General features: G+C 37.8%; 1 protein-coding gene across 2 annotated transcripts in view; it reads right to left on the reverse strand.

Annotated features, from left to right (window-relative positions):
- Positions 1 to 20,012, reverse strand: part of tln2b (talin 2b) — a 135,500-nt gene that overhangs the window by 54,985 nt on the left and 60,503 nt on the right. For both annotated transcript variants that reach the window (XM_041226352.1, XM_041226351.1), the window contains exons 3-7: positions 8,311 to 8,483; positions 5,079 to 5,176; positions 4,098 to 4,227; positions 3,174 to 3,326; positions 824 to 966 (exon numbers count right to left, since the gene is read on the reverse strand). In XM_041226352.1, the coding sequence (XP_041082286.1) occupies positions 824 to 966; positions 3,174 to 3,326; positions 4,098 to 4,227; positions 5,079 to 5,176; positions 8,311 to 8,446 (660 nt within the window). In that variant the 5' untranslated portion in view covers positions 8,447 to 8,483. The remainder of the gene's footprint in view (positions 1 to 823; positions 967 to 3,173; positions 3,327 to 4,097; positions 4,228 to 5,078; positions 5,177 to 8,310; positions 8,484 to 20,012) is intronic.

Here is a 20,012-nt window from a genome sequence, read left to right on the forward strand (position 1 = left end):
AGGAAATACAATGGCTTAGATGTTGATAGAAATCTAAATAAGGCTGCTATAAATTTTCAGGATATAACACATACCTATATATACTTTGCACAGATGGATGTCAAGTTCATTTTTGATTTTTGTTTATAACTCTTGGTGTATTACTCTGTTGTATAATATGTACTATATAAGAAAGCCAAATGTAGATGGATGCTATAAAAAAGATCTTATGGTAAATAAAATGCATTCAACTTCTTTGACTCTGTTTTGAAGTGCAATGGCACATTTTGGAGGAACAATTGGCACTGGCAATAAAACAAGTGGAACTCGCAAAAAAAGGCGGAATATTTACTTTCTAGTTTTTTCCCACCTCTGTGAAAGTGTGAATTTTAGCTTCAAAATAGGTCCCAGTATGTGGTCTTAACAGAAGAGAAGACAGAAAAGACCATTTCTGTCTTGCTCAAAATAACTTTTGGTGAATGGCTAGCCTATTACTAAAGCAAACAAAATACACTCCACACTGTATAAAACAAACAAATAAGACAATATACGTACAAAATGGAAATACATTTGCAATCTATACATTACATTTGGTCATGTGACATGGAATTGGATCCACTAGACCTATATAAGCTGTGTTGGAGCTGTCCACAACAATTTAGCTAAAGCAAAAGGCTCTCTGACTACATAAGAGGCACGGTTGTAGGTTCCCACGCAAGCTGCTCATCCCTCGGTGGCTGCACTGACCAACGTGTCCATAAACACCATCTCCCAGGTGTTCCTGGAGTAACTACCTCCAGAAAACACCACTCTCTTTTTTTTTTATTGGCCAGTCAGGCTTTACCTGCACATAAAGCAGGTTGAGCTGGACAGGGTCTCTTGAATCGACGTTCTGATCAGAGTAGAAGAACTTTCGCCTCAGCAACAACGTCTCATTCTCATCCACGCCTTGTTCTCGGAAGGTCCGGCTGTGATCCAACCAGTTCACTGCAACACATGAAGAAACTTGCGATCTGACACACAAAGCAGGTAGGGCGGCTCTTTAACTTTCAAGCATGCTACTAATGGGACTTTTGTTAACAGAAGATAAACTTGCTGGCAGCCAAGTTGGCTATGTACTTAAAATTAAAATGCAGGGACCTATTCTTTCCCATTTGCTCATAAGGCCTAAAAGTAAACTAACAGTCATATTTAAGAGGAACTTTGAAGGATTCCTGCTTTGTTCTTGGCTTATGATTTTGTAGTGTCAAGGGGGAACAGCTTGCAGCATCTCTAGTGGATGCAGAACCAGGCACGAATCCTAATCCCTTGAAAAGACAATATTTCCAAATATTTATTCCAACAAGCAAGTGAATTGTTTACAGTGTGCAATTGGTAACAGCTCCATTGGAGACGACAATTTGAAATGCTTTCATAAGGAATTAGTTATCTTTGATGAACAGAGCTTCGGATTGTATTTAGGGTACCGGAGACATCAAGGTCTAGTAAAGTTCATCTGCTTCTAAGCTTCCTTAACATGCATTACCCAAAAACCCTCAAGACCAGCTTTGCTTCTTTTCAATGCCTTTGATGTCATTCCCTAGATGATCCAAGATCAAAAATAGGTTGGGATTATGTTGTAAAATACAGCAAAGGTAAAGTACTGTGTTTCTTCTATAGACCACAGGATGTTCCGTAATTGTAACGATGTGTCGTCTAGTACAGTATGCACTTTAGGGTTTAAGTTCTCTTTTTAAAGTGTATTCAGAATAGCAGCATGTATTCTCATGACTGCGTTATTGCCTAATGAATTACAACTTGCATAGTCTAAGCATACAATTAGGTATTTTTGTTTTCAGTTCAGCAAATTTTAGATATTATTAAAATCACCTTGTCAAATAGTTTACCACCAAATAGCATACGTTTAAATACAATAATAGAAAATATTATTGATTAGCAATGATTAGCCAAGACATATTTAATTATACCCTCCCCACACACACACTCTTAATCCTCAAAACTGTTCTTTCATTTAACACCTCAACAAAAGGAATGTGATATTCTGTGTGCTGATGAAATGTATAGTCTTTGGAAACATTACATCATCTGAAACTTTTTAGATTCATTAGATTTTCAAAACCAGGCACTCTCTTGTTTAAAAAAATTAATAAATTGGAAACATGAGATAAGCACATTTCAAATAAAGAATGATTTATAATTCATGGCACTGTCAATTATGGGGTCATACACCCTGAGGTGCTACTTATGAAGGTCACATATAACTGTGGTCATTTAATTATGTGTTTTAACAGTATTAAAAATGTTAAATAGAAACATTGTAGTTTTTGTGATCTCATTTGTACTCAACGTTCATCAACATAGGTTGCCAACAATCCTCATTAAACATACAACTACTCCCTGAAAAGGCATTAAGCTACATCCTTAACAAACATTAAAACTCAAGTCTTTAATTAACTTTTTTTTTTAAACAGTAATGTACAAAACTAAGAAACAAACACATTGAGTGCTTAAGAGACCTTCAATTATATTGCTTAGATGTTTGATAATAGTTTTGGAAAGTTAACACGTGTTTTTCTCTTCAAAAAACATAAGTAGGCTGGAGTAAAATATGGCCCATTCAATAACAAAATCTGAACAAATGCTTAAAGAAACATCTTAATTAGGTAGACAAATTTCAACTCCTTGAGTGACATTTTAAAAATGCTTCATCCAGTCTTTGACTGATTACTACATTCTGTGAGGAAAAAACTAAATGCAAATTAGTGTTAAATGTAGATACAGTACATACCCAACTGAAATATGACTCGTGGCATTATTTCTATCCATCTTATTTGGATACCCACGTGTCAGAATGAACAAAACAAAGCCATTGTTAAAGTAATTCCAAACATGTAACAATTGTACAAAATGTAAACTTCAAATTAACATCCCTAAAAAAACCCATTGCATTTCCAAATGATTTCGATAAGAAACTTTTAAATACCTTAAAGATTTAATAACCAAATCAGCAAAGTAAACTGAAACTGCCAGAGTTCAATGGGGTCGTATGCAATCTATAGAACTGAATGTAATGGAAAGGATAGGTCTCCCTTTTAAAAGCACCAAGTTATCCTTACAGCACATCCACTATCTAGCAGGATTTAACCATGTTCTTACTTGTTAGGAGTCTCAGGAAGGGCGTTCAGACTACTTACAGTCATCGTCTGTGTGAAGCTTGGCTTTTAATTTTTCCATCTTTCTTTCATCTCGTAAGAGGGTTCTGTCCTTCTTAAGTGTGCCTGTGCTTTCCTCCTTTTTCTCTTCTGCAAACTCCTGGATTAAGGAGTACTCTTCGTAGTTTGTTATTCCTGAAACCAGGAGGGGGGGGGGATCATGGAGTTATGGATTCTCCAGAGCTTGAATTAATGCAAACAAAAGCTGCCTTTCCTTCATGGAACTCAGATTGGAATTAGGCAAGAAAACAGAATTGGATAACCAACAGAAAAGAACACAGTGATTTTCTGATCATTGCTCATTTCAGCACAACATTAACATTTACATCCTGTGAAAGTTCCAAAAATATGGTCAATGAAATACAGGTGTTCTTTACGTTGTTGCTAAAACTCCCAACAGTGTTTACAAGTAATGCATTACTTTACCCTTAATGTACATCATATTGCCAGTATTGAGGAAACACACATTTAACAAAATCCCTAATGTTTTGATAATTCATTCACACACATTTCAGGAGAAACCCCTTTAAACAACGTTGTGCATTCAGATCACACTCCCTCCTGCAACAATGCTGGTGCTCAGATTGAAATGAGTAGTGCATTGTGGGTGAGAATTAACATTGTTGTTGGAGGGAGACTGATTTGGATACTCTGCAATGTTTATAAAATTTCTCGGGACAAAAAAGTAAAAGTTGAGAACTGTCTATCCAATAAGATTTACGACCCACAACATGTCAATAAGAATAATGAAAAACAGGTCAGGATTATGTTTAAAGATATATTGCTTTGTTACGGACAGCACAGGATACAGCAGAGGTAAAATAATGAGTTTCTTGTAAACACTGCCGAATGTTCTTTACCAGTTGAAGCTTTCCAGCATATACAATTGAAATTTTAAATACCCACCTATTCTACTGCAGATAGTAACAAGCAATTCCCCGACAGTTTTTGAGTCGTCCACCATGACAGTTTTAACTGCACCATCCAGCATTCTGATCTTCTGAGGCCTCTGTTTCTTCTTATACTCCAGAATATCCTAAACAGCAAACAGGGTTCAGAATAAAATATATAGATATTGTTTTTTTATTCAGCAACTACTTTTATGAAGCATCAAGCTTGAATTGTTTGTGTTTTTCATGTTTGAGATGTGTCAACCCCAGACACCTGCTGGTCTACAGTAGATACACCCACAATGCACAAGGCTACCCTAGCAATACAGAACCAAACATCTGGCCTAGATCCTGAGTAAAGTCAGTATTCCTGAAAGCTACTTTTTTTAAATAATAAAGCACCAGCTTCACTTTTTATGAAAGCAGTTTTTTGCAACCCAAAAGACTTGGGGCAGTAGCTCCTGTGCACTTTCGGTGCCACTCTAATTCTTCAAGGAGTACTACTGTTGATGAAAAACAGAACAGCACTCCATGAATTAGTGTTAATGAAAGGACTGCAGTGTTTACATAGGGGCATTACTTTACCTTTGATGGAACCCATATTGTCTCTGTTGCAGGGATATATTTTTCAACACAATCTCAATTGCTTTGATCCCCCCCCCCCACCCACATGCTCCATCCTACAGCAATGTTCGTTTTCTGTACCCACAATCCGCCACTCAGTCAATCAGAACACCAGCACTTTTGCACAAGGGAGCATACAAAATGGATACAAAACGATGCTTAAAAAAAGAGAAATGCATTCTCCTGGCGCACACTATCAGGTAACAGCTGAAAAGTAAATTCTCCAGTTCCAGATTTTCTTGAAAAATGTAGTGCTAGGATACAAAACCCTTGGGATACAGCAAAGGTAAAGCAATGTGTTTTATTTGTAAACATGTCAATAGAACCTGGATGGAGGAAATATCTTTTACATCACAAAAAGAAGCAGCTGTACCCCATTTCGTAGCATGTAATAATCCAGGGTCCTCCCAGAGTCCAGCCAGATCCCTTTTCGAGGATCCTCATCCGACAGGAACAGTCCATAATCGGATGCTGCAAAACAAGGGAATATGTTATTATAAACAGGAAGTACACATTTCTTGAACTAGTCTATTTAGTTAGATCAAGTACTTCTAACAATGTAGCCCTTAGAGATCAAGTGCATAGGGCTTTCTTTAATTACATTGACAGCTTTACCTTTACTGAATTTAACATGAAATTAATAAACAATAAACCAAAAATGAAAGTAGACAAGGTGTATTGGGATAGTTCTGATCAATATTAGACAAGACAATTCATGTATGCTATAAATTAAATCAAAATGAAAATCTCCTAACAAGAGCCCAAATGCAATTCTCTCCTTGGAGCCCAAATGCAATTCTCTCCTTGATGTTGAACAATGTAGGTTTTCCAAAGTTCTGTTCAATACAGATTGCATTTAGTAAAAGCAACTGTAGCTCCTTTTCTGACATTTATTGATTAAATCTAAACATAAAACATACAAAAGTATGCAAAATGCACCCCAAGTCAAAGCGAATTAGATATCAGTTTAACAAAAAGGTATAAGTGTTATACATTTGTATTGACACTAGCCAGAATAGTGTTGTGTAGCAAAATTTAATTTTATCTAAGCCAATAAATTAGCATGAAGACATTTTGCTTCGATCATGCTGAGAGTGGTTTCAACAAAACCAAAAGTACAGTGAAAAAGAACAGACAACCAACAGGCAACCCCGTACAAACAAACCAGACATACAATAGCACTATTGGGTTATTGTCCATGCCTTTACTTGCATAGCTACAGCACTGCCTATGGGTGTAAGTGAAAAATGTCACCACCCCTTCAGTTTGTAAGTGTGTACAGTAAGGACATTTGCATTTTGCCCCCCAAGACTACCACATTTTACACATGGTACATATGGAGATACGGCCACAAACTTAATTGAATAATCAATGGAACAAGTAACCAGTACAATGATAGTTATCCGATAGTGAATTCGTCTCTTTATTCCTGTAATTCACATACAGTGCCTCTAGAAAGTCTACACCCCTTTTCAAAATGGTCCCCCTTTGTTGCCTGACAACAATAAGCACTCTACAAATCTGGCCTGTATGGTAAGGTGGCAAGAAGGAAGCCATTACTCAAGAAGGCCCACATTGAATCCCGTTTGAAGTATGCAAAAAGACACTCAGGAGATTCTGTAGCCATGTGGCAAAAAGTTTTGTGGTCCGACAAAACAAAAATGGAACTTTTTGGCCTAAATGCAAAGCGTTATGTTTGGCACAAACCCAATACAGCGCATCACCCAAAGAACACCATCCCTACTATGAAGCACGGTGGTGGTGGCAGCATCGTGTTACGGGGAGGTTTCTCTCCGGCAGGGACTGGGGCACTTGTCAGGAGAGAAGGGAGAATGAAATGAAGGGAGCAAAGTATAGAAAAGTTCTTGAGGAAAACCTGCTGCCCGCTGCAAGAAAGCTGAAACTGGGAGGGAAGTTCACCTTTCAACATGACAATGACACAAAGCACACAGCCAAAGCTACACTGGAGTGGTTAAGTTACAAAAAGTAAATGTCCTTGAGTGGCCCAGTCAGAGCCCTAAACTAAATCCAATCGAAAAATTGTGGCACGACTTGAAGATTGCTGTCCATCAATGCTCCCCAAGGAACTTGACAGAGCTTATCCAATTATGATCTTTCAGTTTTGTTTTTTTGATATAGAATTTTTTTTCTCAATAAAAACTTTTTTCCCCCTTAACAGTGTGGAGTATGGTGTGTAGATAAGTGGGGAAAAATCCTCATTTAAATACATTAAACTCTGAGGCGCTGACAACAAAATGTGCAAAAAGTTCAAGGGGGTGTAGACTTTCTATAGGCACTGTACTTCTGAATTTTCAAAGATCATAAATGTGTCATGAGTTAGACTCAAGACGGAATCCTGTATCGTCTACAACAACAGCAGCTTCGGGACACACTCCACCCAGTAAAACTAGTGAATTACGTGGAGGCAGTGATTTATTGGAGGCATTGAATTTCTTATTCAGACCATCTGTTTGATGGTCCTTCTCCTGATAATTGCCTCGCAGGAGGCAGAAAATTAATACCAGTGACCCGACCGACTCTCTTCAAGTCTACTGTACCAGACACCTCCACAACGAAACAGGAAGTCAACCTACTTCTATGAATCAAGCTTGTAAACGATCAATCATGATCCATCTCTGATGAATGTCAACAAATGTCATACTGTGATTTCTGAAGGTATTTTACATTTTTCAAAGTAATTGAACTAATTTGCAAATGTTTGTCTTTGTGGTGAATGATTGACAAAATCACACTGACGCTCAAATTATTATGCTACAGTATTTAAAATCAGAGCATGCAGGTTTCGTGTGCCAATCCTCTACTATTCTGAAGGCAGAAACACAATTTTCAACTTAATCCAATAACGTTGTTTACAAGGTCTAACAAAATGAAACAATCGAGAAATGCAAAAGCACATAATACTTAAATGCACATCAATTCTGAGTCCAAGATACGAACAACATCTTACAGTACTGAAAAGCCAAACGGAGGTGCTTCTTAAACTTAGTTTGTATAACTCCATTCACACAGCATCAAACTAATGTTAAACTCCTGTGCTTCAGCCTTTCTTTTCCAAAACACAATTATAATTCTTAATTAATTTTGACAGTTTAACTGATAAGTCAAAACAAAAAAAAAGAAAGAAAATCACTAACAAAGTACTTTGCAATGACTAGCTTCTTCACATAATTGGGTAAAGTTTCACAGGCACTGCATGTCTGGGATTTTTTATAATTGTGCAGTGCAGGGGGCACACATTGTAGACCAGCTGGTGTCTACAGTTGACAATTTTACAAAGCAGTCAGAATAGCCTGTTTTGTATAGGCTGACCTGATGGAACAGACAGTTACAATTCTATTTTTCAAGTTAGTAAATGAAAATAAATCAATAACTAATGTAATTCTAATTTATTTCCATTAATTCACTTTGCTCCTTTATTAATCAATAGTCACTACATCATTTATGACATTGCATAACGGTAAGACTAAAAGAAAAAAGCATTGAGGTTTTTAAAAAGATGACATACCCTTTGCTCCTCATAGCCACACTATACTCATCAATAATTAAGAGTATTTTGGGTTATTGTCCATCCTACAAACTCTTACCTTGTCCAGTCTGAGCCTCAGGTACACGCTCCCTTATTATCCGGCAGGCATCATACACTGCAGTGGAGGGTTCAAACTGCATGGTCTTCACCACATTGCACTGCCGGACACAGATCTTCAGGGACAGGGCCACCATCTTGAGAGGTGGTGAGGAAGCTCCTACTTATAAATACCTGTAGAGCAATGAAAAGATACATGTGAGTAACCCACTTCCAGACCTGGTGGGAATGCACTTCAGGTACCCTGTTCTGTAATTTGGAGGATAAGGAGTTACAAAACAGTGGTCCAAAAAAGAAATGTTCAACAGAGTTGTGTTTAAGCATTATTCTTGGTTTTGAGCCAACAATATCAGACCGTAATCTACCGCACTCACACTTTAAATTGAATCAGACACTGCGTTAGATATTACATTTGCTCAACAAGAGCCGCCTGCAGCATATAGAATGGAGAGGAGGTGAATGACGAAAGCTCACAGAAAAAGTTCAGAATTAAAAAGGTCAAATGATGAGATACTCCATGCAGAGCTGAGCATTAGAGAGGAGGTCTCCAGTAATTATCACCATCATTATCAATTTATATCCCATTCACATCCCAGCAGGCTAATCTACCCTGTATATATTTTTTTATTAAATAAATAAGATACTCATCACATCCTTCTTTTAAGGGTCAGCCTACAGTAACCGCAGTTGTTGTCAATCCAGGTCCTCAAGTACTGAAACAGATTAGGCTTTTATTTTAAATTTTGTACAGCTGTTTAAAAGCACATAGAGCAATGCAGTTCCACATTTAAATGCTCAATATTTTACTCTGGTCTTTTGTGTACTTAAAAAACAAAGCAAACTACGTTTGTGGTTGAAATAAAAACCTGCACAGTGTCAACCATTGGACTATAGAGAAAAACACACACACACACACACACACACACTTGCCAGTATTTAGTTAGCAGAATCTGGTTTTGGTCCTGTTTAGCCACAGTTAAATCATTTGTAAACAGAAAGTACAGATGATTTACTCCAATTACTGTATCCCAGACAAGTGAATTGAAGTAGGTAGAGATTCTTCTCATTGTTTATTGCTTTGGCTTTAGATGTTATATTCCTGCTTCTGCAAAGTATAAACAGGGCACTGTTGCCAAATGTGTAAAGTGAAACCACCTGCTGTAAAAACCATCTCCCAGTTTTGCTTTGCAGCACACCCCGGCTCAACAGGTTTGGATAGCATCTGGACAATGACCATGGAGACATACAGTACAATAGATTTGCTGATCATGGCAGTTCTTTTTATTCTTTTTTTCCAGCCTGACAGTGATTATATAAAAGGTGTTGAACTTACACACATACTTGAGGTGCGCAAGCTTGGGTGAGGGCTTGGGGGTGGCAAGGAGGTAGAACATCATTAAAACGAAGATTTTTATTAACAGATTAAACAGATTTTATTAGCTTACGCTAGTAAGTTTTAATAAACTGAATTATAATAAAAGGCACATCCAATATCCAATATCTTCTAATCTGTCTCCTGCAGGAGGCTACATATGGTTTTGGTACCAGTTATATTATATACTGTACAATACTTGACAATTTTACTGTGAAAACATTTACTGTAGAGAAGGAGAAGCATCAGACAGTGGGCAATAAGGTTCAAGGACGACCATCACGAGTCACACATGGTGTTGTAGCTCACATGTTGTTGCAGCTCCGCAAACTGCTGGGTCTGTTGTAACTAGATTTATTCCATCATAAAAGCTACTTGATATTAGAAAAAAATACAAAATTGAGGGTCTCAGTTCTCCATAATGCCTGTGTTTGTATGTCAATTCACAAGGAAGCTCAAATTAGCTACACTTTTATTCCAGGGCTCAAATGTCTATTGTTACAACAAATGTAGTGGGTAATGAATAATTTGTATCCCTTGGGCATCTCTCCAACATGAATTCATTTTACCACAGGCCAGGCTGACTCAATTCTGATATCACCAAGTACAGAATAATTTAACATGACAGTTTTGAAGAGAGCATTACCAAAATCACAAAAAGTAATTTCGAGCTTTGTTTGGGGGGGGGGGGGGGGGGGAGGCTTTGTAATGGAATCCATTAGGCCGGGTGGTGACCTTATGCAATCTGTAACTGCAACAGCTTGAACCAAGAGTCACTTTATGGATCCTTAACACAGCAATCTACACCCCACTAATCATCCAGGCTTTTTCATTGTTAGGTTTAGGCATTAGATGCACATCATCAGATAAAGAACAGTATCCATGCTTACTTGTTGACCACAGTCTTTATGTAGCCAAGTTGCTCTACCCTCCTTCTCTATTATGGTAATTCTTTACAGTACATGATATTACAGTATGGAAAGACAGTAAAATGCACTGGAGGTGCTTACAAATCCCTTTTGCCTTGTGGTCCTGTCAGTGTAATTATATGAATGGTATTTTGCTCACCTAGACACAAGAACAGCATTTTAAATAGTGGTAAAACAGTGTATTACAAAGCAGGAAGCTAATGTAGGTTACAGGAAGCATTGCCTTCCCCACAACCAACAGCAGGTGATTTAAAAGAAGAAAAATGATGTATGCACTGTCCAAACAGAGGATATGCAGCAAAATCTAGCTGCACAGTTTAATCACAAAACATAACACCTCAATAATTCTTTGGCTATATTTAATACATTTTCTGTTGACCTCATTATGTCATCATCCAATATTTATACCCACCGCAACACAGCCTTGATTGCCCTACACTAAAACACAGTGATCACAGACAGGAATTAAAAGAAAGAATGTCCATTTATATCCTTCCAAAGCAACTGACTGTTGTCCATTTTGACAGCACTACCTATGGAACACTAACATCCTTGGGAGCCAACAATAAAAGAACTGTAAAATGTACCACTACCATACAAAGGAGGTTGTCTGAAAGCACTTTCCAGTGGCGTGGATAGCAGAGGATTAGTTGTCAATCTGACCTGACTTAACATTGCTGTGAGGGAGGAGAATGGGTTCAGCTGAGGCGTTAACAGAGTTTCGCGCTCTCTTAGACAGGTGCTCGTTATGCACAAACTGTCAGGTAAGATGAAGCTGAATCTCAGGAAGTGCAGACGAGAAGTCAGTCTCCAACAAAAGTCGGCTTACATTGAAGAAAAAAGTATAACGTGCCATTCTCTTTTAAATGTACCTCATATAGTGAGAGGACACAGGTTGCAGTCAGGAACCGTGCTGAGAGACATGTCAAGCACTCCCACAAAGTCTTTCTGCAATGCTGGTTAAAAAAACCTATATCTAGCGTCCTCCCCATAATATTATCAGAATACCAGATCAGATCACATTGATACCGATCTGCTGCCAATGGAAACATTGCAGGTCAATTTCAGATCACTTTAAACTAAAACTAAATCTCAGGGCAAATGGAAAAAGACAGTAGAGTACATTTTGGTACTCAGCAATTTGGTCAAACTTTAAAACACAAGGGAGGGATGTCAACATAAAAGTATCTGGCTTTGGGCCAGCAGGCACTCTGGTAGCTGGCCACTTCTGCCACCTACACCATTAAACCCATCTGTAAAACTCAAATCCCACATCGGCAAACCACCAGTAGCATCTGCAGTCTGGAACGGGAAACACATAAAAAAGGTCAAAAGGTCACATATACAATATCTACATGCATCACATTTGGGTTTACTTGTGATAAATTCATTCACATATCTCCCCAATAGTATAATGGTTAAATTCCTCATTTCTGCCAAACAGAACATGTTCAAGATTTAACAGCTCTCCGTTCCTTCACTGTAAACTTTAAGGTAACCTCCTCCAACAGATTCCATTCAGAATCATTTTTTGGTTTTGATTTTGGTCTGCCACTGAAGAATTCAATGGCACAAATTTTGTTTTTCCATAAAACGTTGCAAATAAAACTTCAGTAACAACTCGCAATAGCGAGTAGTTAAAGTATAGCTTTAACAGCTATATATCTTTGTAACATTTCACAAAACTAGCCTCATACTTCTTTTGTAAACAGCTGCTGTAGCTTAACACAGCTTTTCTTTTTCCTTCAGGGGAAATTGTGAGTGAGTAACAGCTTTAGCAGTGCCTACCTAACCTACCTTACACGAGCCCTGTGATTTTTCACATTTGACTGGTCTAAAGAAATCTGGATTATCAGATACTGCCATGCTAGTAATGCCAGTGTATTATACACACACACAAAAAAAAAATACTCACAGGATTGTGCAATACTACCATTTCCCTGCCTTAGCTCGTTCAACACTGAAGACCTGTAAACGGAAAACAACTCCACTCCAAAACGCCTAGGAGAAATAACTCACTCAATACACCTGTATAATTTCTGTTTCCATTTAAGACACCCACTATTTAAGAAGTAATAACAGGCTTGTCTTTTGGTGAAGTTGCTGAAAGAGAATAGCCGACGCTGAAAAAAAAAACTATTTGTCAGCTTAAGTCAACATTAGGTAAGAAAGGACACTGCTTCAATCCAATCTCGACCTGCAAAAAATGTAATTATGAGGACCTGACTGCACCTCACCTCGAGCTTGATTCTCAGGCGGTTTTTCATAAAACCCCTATGATTCCATTCTCTATACAGTAACCCATAGGAGAACAAAGCAGAAGAAATAATTACCGTCTCCAGGTGACAGTGTTCCCATAGCTGTTCAGTGCTTCAATCCTGCAGTGCCATTGTCACACAGATCCATGTGCATCACTCACCAACCATCCACAGAGCCTGCAGCAACTCACCGACTATTCACATGACCCACGTCAGCGCTTTACAATTAACAATCAAACAGACGCTTGACAGCATTAAGAGGACATGAAAAGGAACAAAACAATGTGCAAATACTATACAGTAAACCATGGGCATTCAAACACAAATAAAAGTATTGTACCATGTAGTGGAGCTCAGAGTTACCTCAGGGTTGGTATTCAGTGTTGTACCTCAAGACAATAAGAGATGGAAAATATCTGCAGTAAATAGTCTTCAAGGTTCTGCAATCAGTTTCTACTGGAAAACTCATTTTTAGCATCATTATCACAGGTTCCATTTTTGTTGTGCTATTTTTTTCAGCTTGACGTTTGGTTTTAATAAGGGAAATGCCAATGTTTCAAACACTAAAATGTGTCCCTTTCTCTACTGCAGGTCACCTTTGCTCCCATGATGTGTCGAAGGCTTGGACTACAAATGCAGGAATTAAAAAGGTTCCAGGAAGTAATGGTTTATACTTAAATTTCTCTAAACGATAATCAAATGTTAATTGTTTTCCTAAGAGTTACAAAACTTGCTGCTTTTATTGTAGGGCAGTTAGCAATGACAGTGTGTCGGATCTGGCTATTATGCCTCAGCTTGCAGTTACATTACATCAAATCCTATTAACTTACTGTATTGTTCTTGGAAACTCTTCACACACAAAAAGGCCTGTCTCAAGGACAGTGTGTATAATACACAGGTCAAAGAACTGCATTTACTGTTTATATTATTTATCATAATGTCTCCATTGGGGGGGGGGTGTTTTTAACCATACGTGTATGACTATCAAATTAACTCCATCACTCACCAACTAGATAAACTCACAACTAAAACGTAATCACTTGTCCGAGGCAGGGCAATTTCGACTTCTCTTGCTTGCGAGCTCATTTTGCACTGCCTCACTTTTTACATATTGCACATAAAGCAACATATACAGGGGTAGCAAGAATGGTTCAGTCTAAACTACCATTTTGGGTGGGGTAACAGGACAGTCAACAAGTTAATAGAAAAAGTTTAGAATGTAGTAAAACAGGTACCAGGGGAAACTATTTATTCTTTGTAGCGCGATTGTAGGATACTGTATCTTTAAAGTGGGAAGGTAGACATTTGAATACATTCATAAATTTCCATTTGCACGCCCACGAGCAGGAATTATCGCTATGACCTCTTTGATCTACACAATACTAGAAAACAAATAAAAGAACTAAATCAAATGAATCGATTTGAACAATGCCAGATCTTGTCATAAGGCAACAATGAAAAGCTATTTGAATTTAGTGCACCGCCCACAGTAAATGTTGCAGATTGCATGTGAAGGTATATTGGATTTAGAGTCAATGCCAACACCTTGTACAGCGTTACTGGTTTGCAAACAACACTTTGCCCAGTCGACTGTCTACCAATCTGACAACACAATTACATGGAAAGCTGTTCACTAACAGGACACACAACAGAAGAACTGCACCTCATGTTCTCATGGAAACACAGGTTCCATACAAAACCAGCCCCTGCCACTGTGGTGCACAGGAACATGCAGAACACAGCACATCGCCCCCAGATCATCTTCAACCAACACGATTTCCCAAATGATCGTTAAAGGACTACAGAAAAGCATGGTTGAGCCATGGAAGCCCTTATTAATATATAGTTAATATAAATGGTATAATAATTTAATGGCAATCAATTATACACCAAAGAAAAGCTTTGTTTAGAAGTACAGAGACACATTTCAAAAGACCCCTTATCCTATCAAATTCCAGACTAGTATCTTTCTTCGCAAATAGGCAATTAGAGGCAAAGTTCTTTGGCATAAGGCAAATGACCTTTGAAAATGACAGCCATTTATTTTTTTAATGCTTATTGGAAACTTTTCCTGACATCTACAACAATAACATCTAAAAAGTATGACAGCACAATAGCCATGTAATACAGTTGTATGCTTGTATTCAGTCCAAGGCAATGTGGTCTGTTAAAATGGATGCCAAGGAGAGATCCCTTGTTATTCAGTGGTTTGTTCTAGAAAAGCCTCCATTGGCAAGACAGTAAGGGAACAAAAGGTTAATGTAACAGAATAGTTTAAATGAGGCATGCACCATCACCTTTGTATAATTCAGTTGAAACAATGAGCAGCAAACAGACACAGTGGCTACACAATCTAGCCAACTGAGAACATTGTTGTTTACCGACATGTCAAGTCTCACTAAAATGGAGTATTTCACAAATCTCACTCATTTGGATATTTTCACCATAGCCACTTTGTGCTTGTGTGAATTCTCCAGTTTTGTTTAAGATTTCAGTTGCGATTTTTCACACCGCTGCAAAAGACTACAAATCCAGTTTTATTATCTTCCTGACTACTCTGTACTATCTTCCATGTCATATTTTCTTTAGCTTTTAGGCATTCAAACATACCGTAGGCTTCAAAACTCTATAAATGACACATTTGTGATGGAGACATTTTACCGTCTACTTGAGAAAACAGCAGTGTTTATTGTACAATGAATTTGGTTGTATTCTCAGTCATTTAGTGATTTAATTGTTCAGTGTTTCATTTTCATTCTTGTATCCAAAAGTAGCATGTAGAAAAGTTGCACGTACCTACATATTACATTGTATGTACTGTGAAATGTGCATACCAATGACAATAACTTTCCCCGTATTAATAAAGTGTTCATATGTATTTTATTACTTGGTGAGGATTTTTTTCTGCATATGTTCTGTTTAAAACAGAGCAGCTCTGCAATAAGAAATATGTAGGTTGTGGTAAATATATAATGCTTTGAAGAGATGTTTGTCAATTGTCAATCACCTTTCATATATACGGTAGATGTGTAGAGCCCTGGAAATTCTGATATATCTGATATATGATATATATATATAATATATATATTATATATATATATATATATATTATATATATATGATACATAATATTATTATTATTATTTTTCCCACTTATGTGGGGTCTGCTTGTTTGCACAGATTTCTCCACTTCGTACGGTCTGCGGCACCTCAGCATGTAACTTTTGCGAGGCACATGTCGCCTTTCAGCCGATCCAGCTGATCCAGCCAGTGCGTAAATGGTCGTCCACGGGGCCGGCGGCCTTCCACATTCAATTTGAGGGCGGTCTTTGCCATTCATATGTCATTGCTGCGGAGCACGTGTCCATACCATCGTAGGCGTGATTCCCTCATTTTCTTAGTGATTGGGGAGACTGAGTGTTTTTCGCACCTCTTCATTCTCGACATGGTCAAGCCTTGTCAAGCCGAGGGTCCATCGTAGCATCTTCATTTCCATCGTATGGAGTGCCTGTTCATGTTTCTTTGTCGCTGGCCAGCATTCAGTTCCGTATAGAGCCACTGGTCTGACCACCGAGCGGTAGACTTTGGATTTTAGCCACAAAGGGATCTTCTTGTTGCACAGTACTCCAGTGACCTGCCACCATTTCATCCATGTGGCACTGACTCGCGTCTTGGCATCTTGGAGGGTAGTGCAGTCGGAGTTGACACATGAGCCTAGATACTTGAACTGGGTCACTTTGTTAAGTTGGACCCCACCAGCTGCAATTGTGCCTATATATAGTATAGCAAGATTCCTAATATAATCTATATATATATTATATATATATATATCATATATATATATATATAATATATATATATATATATAGAGAGAGATCGAGGAGAGAGAGAGAGAGAGAGAGAGAGAGAGAGAGAGAGAGAGAGAGAGAGAGAGAGAGAGAGAGAGAGAGAGAGAGAGAGAGAGAGAGAGTTAAAAATAGCACAAAAGTTGAAAGAAGGAACAGAACGGAAAAAGAAAAAATCAAGTGGCATATCTGATGAAGCCATTAGCTGCAGAGTTTATTTCAGACAAACATCGCATTAAGCTATTATGTTGAATGTAAGGACGCTAACCCATCGAGATTGTTGGGAAATGTCACTGTTTTCAATTGTTTACACTTTATTATTTTAAACTCTAACTGGAGGCAAAAGAAAGTTGCAAGGAGAAAAGAAAAAAAGAAACAGACTGCTGCAATTTTCTTTTAAGGTTGAAGGCTGTTGTTTCTATAGACAGGATGTAAGCAGATTTATTGATACAGATGCATAACTTGTCACACCATTTTCCTTTTGAGTTTTATCTGGAGTTTACCTCTTGCAGTTACAATATCAGTGTTCAATAGTTTCTATAAATTATTACAAAACTAGTGCAGGCTTATTCTTATTAACATTTAAATATTATTAAATGACCCCAAAGTAAGCAACACCACAGGATAACTATTGCAATGCTTGGGGGCTGTACCAGAAGAAGTGATACCTTGCCCTAATTATTTCTCTTTCCTTGTGATATTTTGAATTCCACAGATGCCTCAATTCTTAAGGACATGTAAAAACAAAATAACCTTCTCTACTGAAAATAAGGGATTCTGACACAACGGATAAAGTGGGACTGGGTCTTTTTTAATGCTGTCCATCAGAAACCTCTCCTGTAAAAAAAAAAAAAAAAAAAAGAAAAAAGTATGTATGTTATTTAAGTAATAACGGCATTTCTGTTGTGTGTTACTATGGCACCACTTTACATTACCAACAAAAGATTTGACAAGCCAAGAATTTTTTTTTTTTTGAAGACCTTATTTTTACACATTTTCAATAATAATCCCACGGAATATTCCGGAATCATATGCAAAGAGGAATCAATTATTAGATTGAATTTTGCATTGATGAAACTACCCATGAATTTAAACAAATTCAAAACAGAACCAAAATTGTCTTTAAAAAAAGTATTAAAAATCGAGGCAGGAGAACTATACAGAAAAAGCAACCCTCACCTGGGTTCCCAAGAATTGTTGTTTCATTTGAAACCCAGAAATAGTTAGTTTTTGAAAACGTGCCCTTCAGAGATACATAATTCCTTCCACATGCATTGTAATGCAATGAAACAAGCTAATACCCAATCACTCGCAGCCCAGTCTCAACAAACCCCTGGAAAGGCTTTTGACTCAGTCATGCAAGACTAAACAGGATACCTGAAGGCACATGGAGAGATGCAACTTTTATGAATGAGAAAGAAAGACAGAGACAGTGCATATCAAGATATAAAGCTAGGAGGCACAGCGCATATCGAGATAGAATGATAGATTTCATTTTGTGCACAAAAGAAACAGCGAATGTTCAAAATGTGTACATAGCAAATAAAAACATACTGTGCAGCAGTGAGTAGATTGACCCTTCCTTTGTAAGCCGTCCAATCAGAATGTCAAATGGGAGATTGTGTGGCACCATAATTCATAAAATATCGAAAAAAGATACTGTTACTGGATATGTAGAGATAGAAAAGCCATCATACCATTGGTTAAAGTTCTCCTTAGAAGGAAATAATGCTTCACAGAAGCACTCTTTTGGCCTGCGAGTGTAAGACCACACAAGGTATTACAGTGGAAAGAACAAATCGCCCCATGTGGTATAAAAAGCCAAGTTATCATGGGACCACAGACCATATATTATGAGGCCTTCACCGATAACACATTTTCCTCATCTCAAAAGATTGATGATGTATTCACAAACCAAACAAAACTTTTTTTTTTTTTTAAACCCTCCAGTACAGCTCAATATTCAAATTCACAATGCAGTAGAAAGGAACATTGTTTGTAATGATTTTAGTTCAGTCAAAACAATAAGTTACTTTCTGTATACATGCAAAAGTAATTATCCTGCTGAAATGTTATTGAGGTACATCAATGTTGTGTAGGTGTATTCATTTTGTCTAATTTTAAATCAGAACATGGAGAAAATGCCTTGGCCAAATTCAATGAGGTATCCTTAGAGTATCTTAATGTACAATAAAAGGAATAATGCAACACTACAGTTCTGATCAACAAGATAGATGGCTGCGAACCTTTCCCTGCCAAGCACTGACCCTTCCAGCAAATGTCACTGCTGCTCCTGTCTGCAATTCATTGGTCTCTCTGATGTAGTGTCATACTAATCCACCTGTCTTTTTATTTTGATCTGACATTCCCCAGCCTCTATTGATTTAATTATGTGTGGTCAATATGTTGATGCGTCTGCCTACAGCTGGCTGGCCACGGGTCTCTCCGACAAGGTCACCCCTTAGCCTGGAGAGCGGAGGTATGAATGGCCGTGTTCAGAGCTTCACACATTAACAAGGCTTAGCTTCGGGACCATGCATTGATTTGAGGAGGCTGTTCAACAGCTACAACAGTACACTATGAAAGGAGAACATTGATGTACAGTTGGGCAAGGCTTTACTTAGTAATGCAACACTGCTTTGTGTAACAATGCACAGTACAGTAGAGGTTTGTTTGCCACAGCAGTTAATATCCCTCAAGTTAAATGAGAAAGGCAGGAGAAAGACACATTAGTATCTTAACATGACAAATCAACTACAGCACTATCTTAAATCACCTTTGTGCTATCAGATGCTATGTAATGGAGAATGGTAGATAATGCAATAAAAGAAGCGTTATATACTGTAAATAGATACCTAAATACTGTATCTGAATAAATCAAAGATTCATGATGTTGATCCCTCGATAGATACAGAGAGGAAAAATCATATTCTACGCTTATTTTACAAGAGCTACAGAAGTACAATACATCACTGTTCTGTTCATGCCTCATCTGTCTGCAATGGTTTATTGAGACGCACGTACACAGAGCTTGCTTTCACTCAAAATTGTCTGCTCTTCAGGGAAATGCATTAGGATGCAGGAATTTATCATTGGTAGCATTAACACAAAGTGCTGTAGGTGGCATGTGCAAACTGGCACGCTTCTCTTCCAGACTGAAGAGATTTAACCCATTAATGCCTCTGGAACACTCTCATACTGGAAACCTGCAGACTGTTTCTCAAATGGTTATTAAGCACCTTTTTTTGGCCCTCGGCTTTTGGCTTGAAAAATGTCTGGAAAACTGCAACCCAGGTATC

The sequence above is a fragment of the Polyodon spathula genome, chromosome 24 (assembly GCF_017654505.1).
Source record: "Polyodon spathula isolate WHYD16114869_AA chromosome 24, ASM1765450v1, whole genome shotgun sequence".
Taxonomy (NCBI): Eukaryota; Metazoa; Chordata; class Actinopteri; order Acipenseriformes; family Polyodontidae; genus Polyodon; species Polyodon spathula.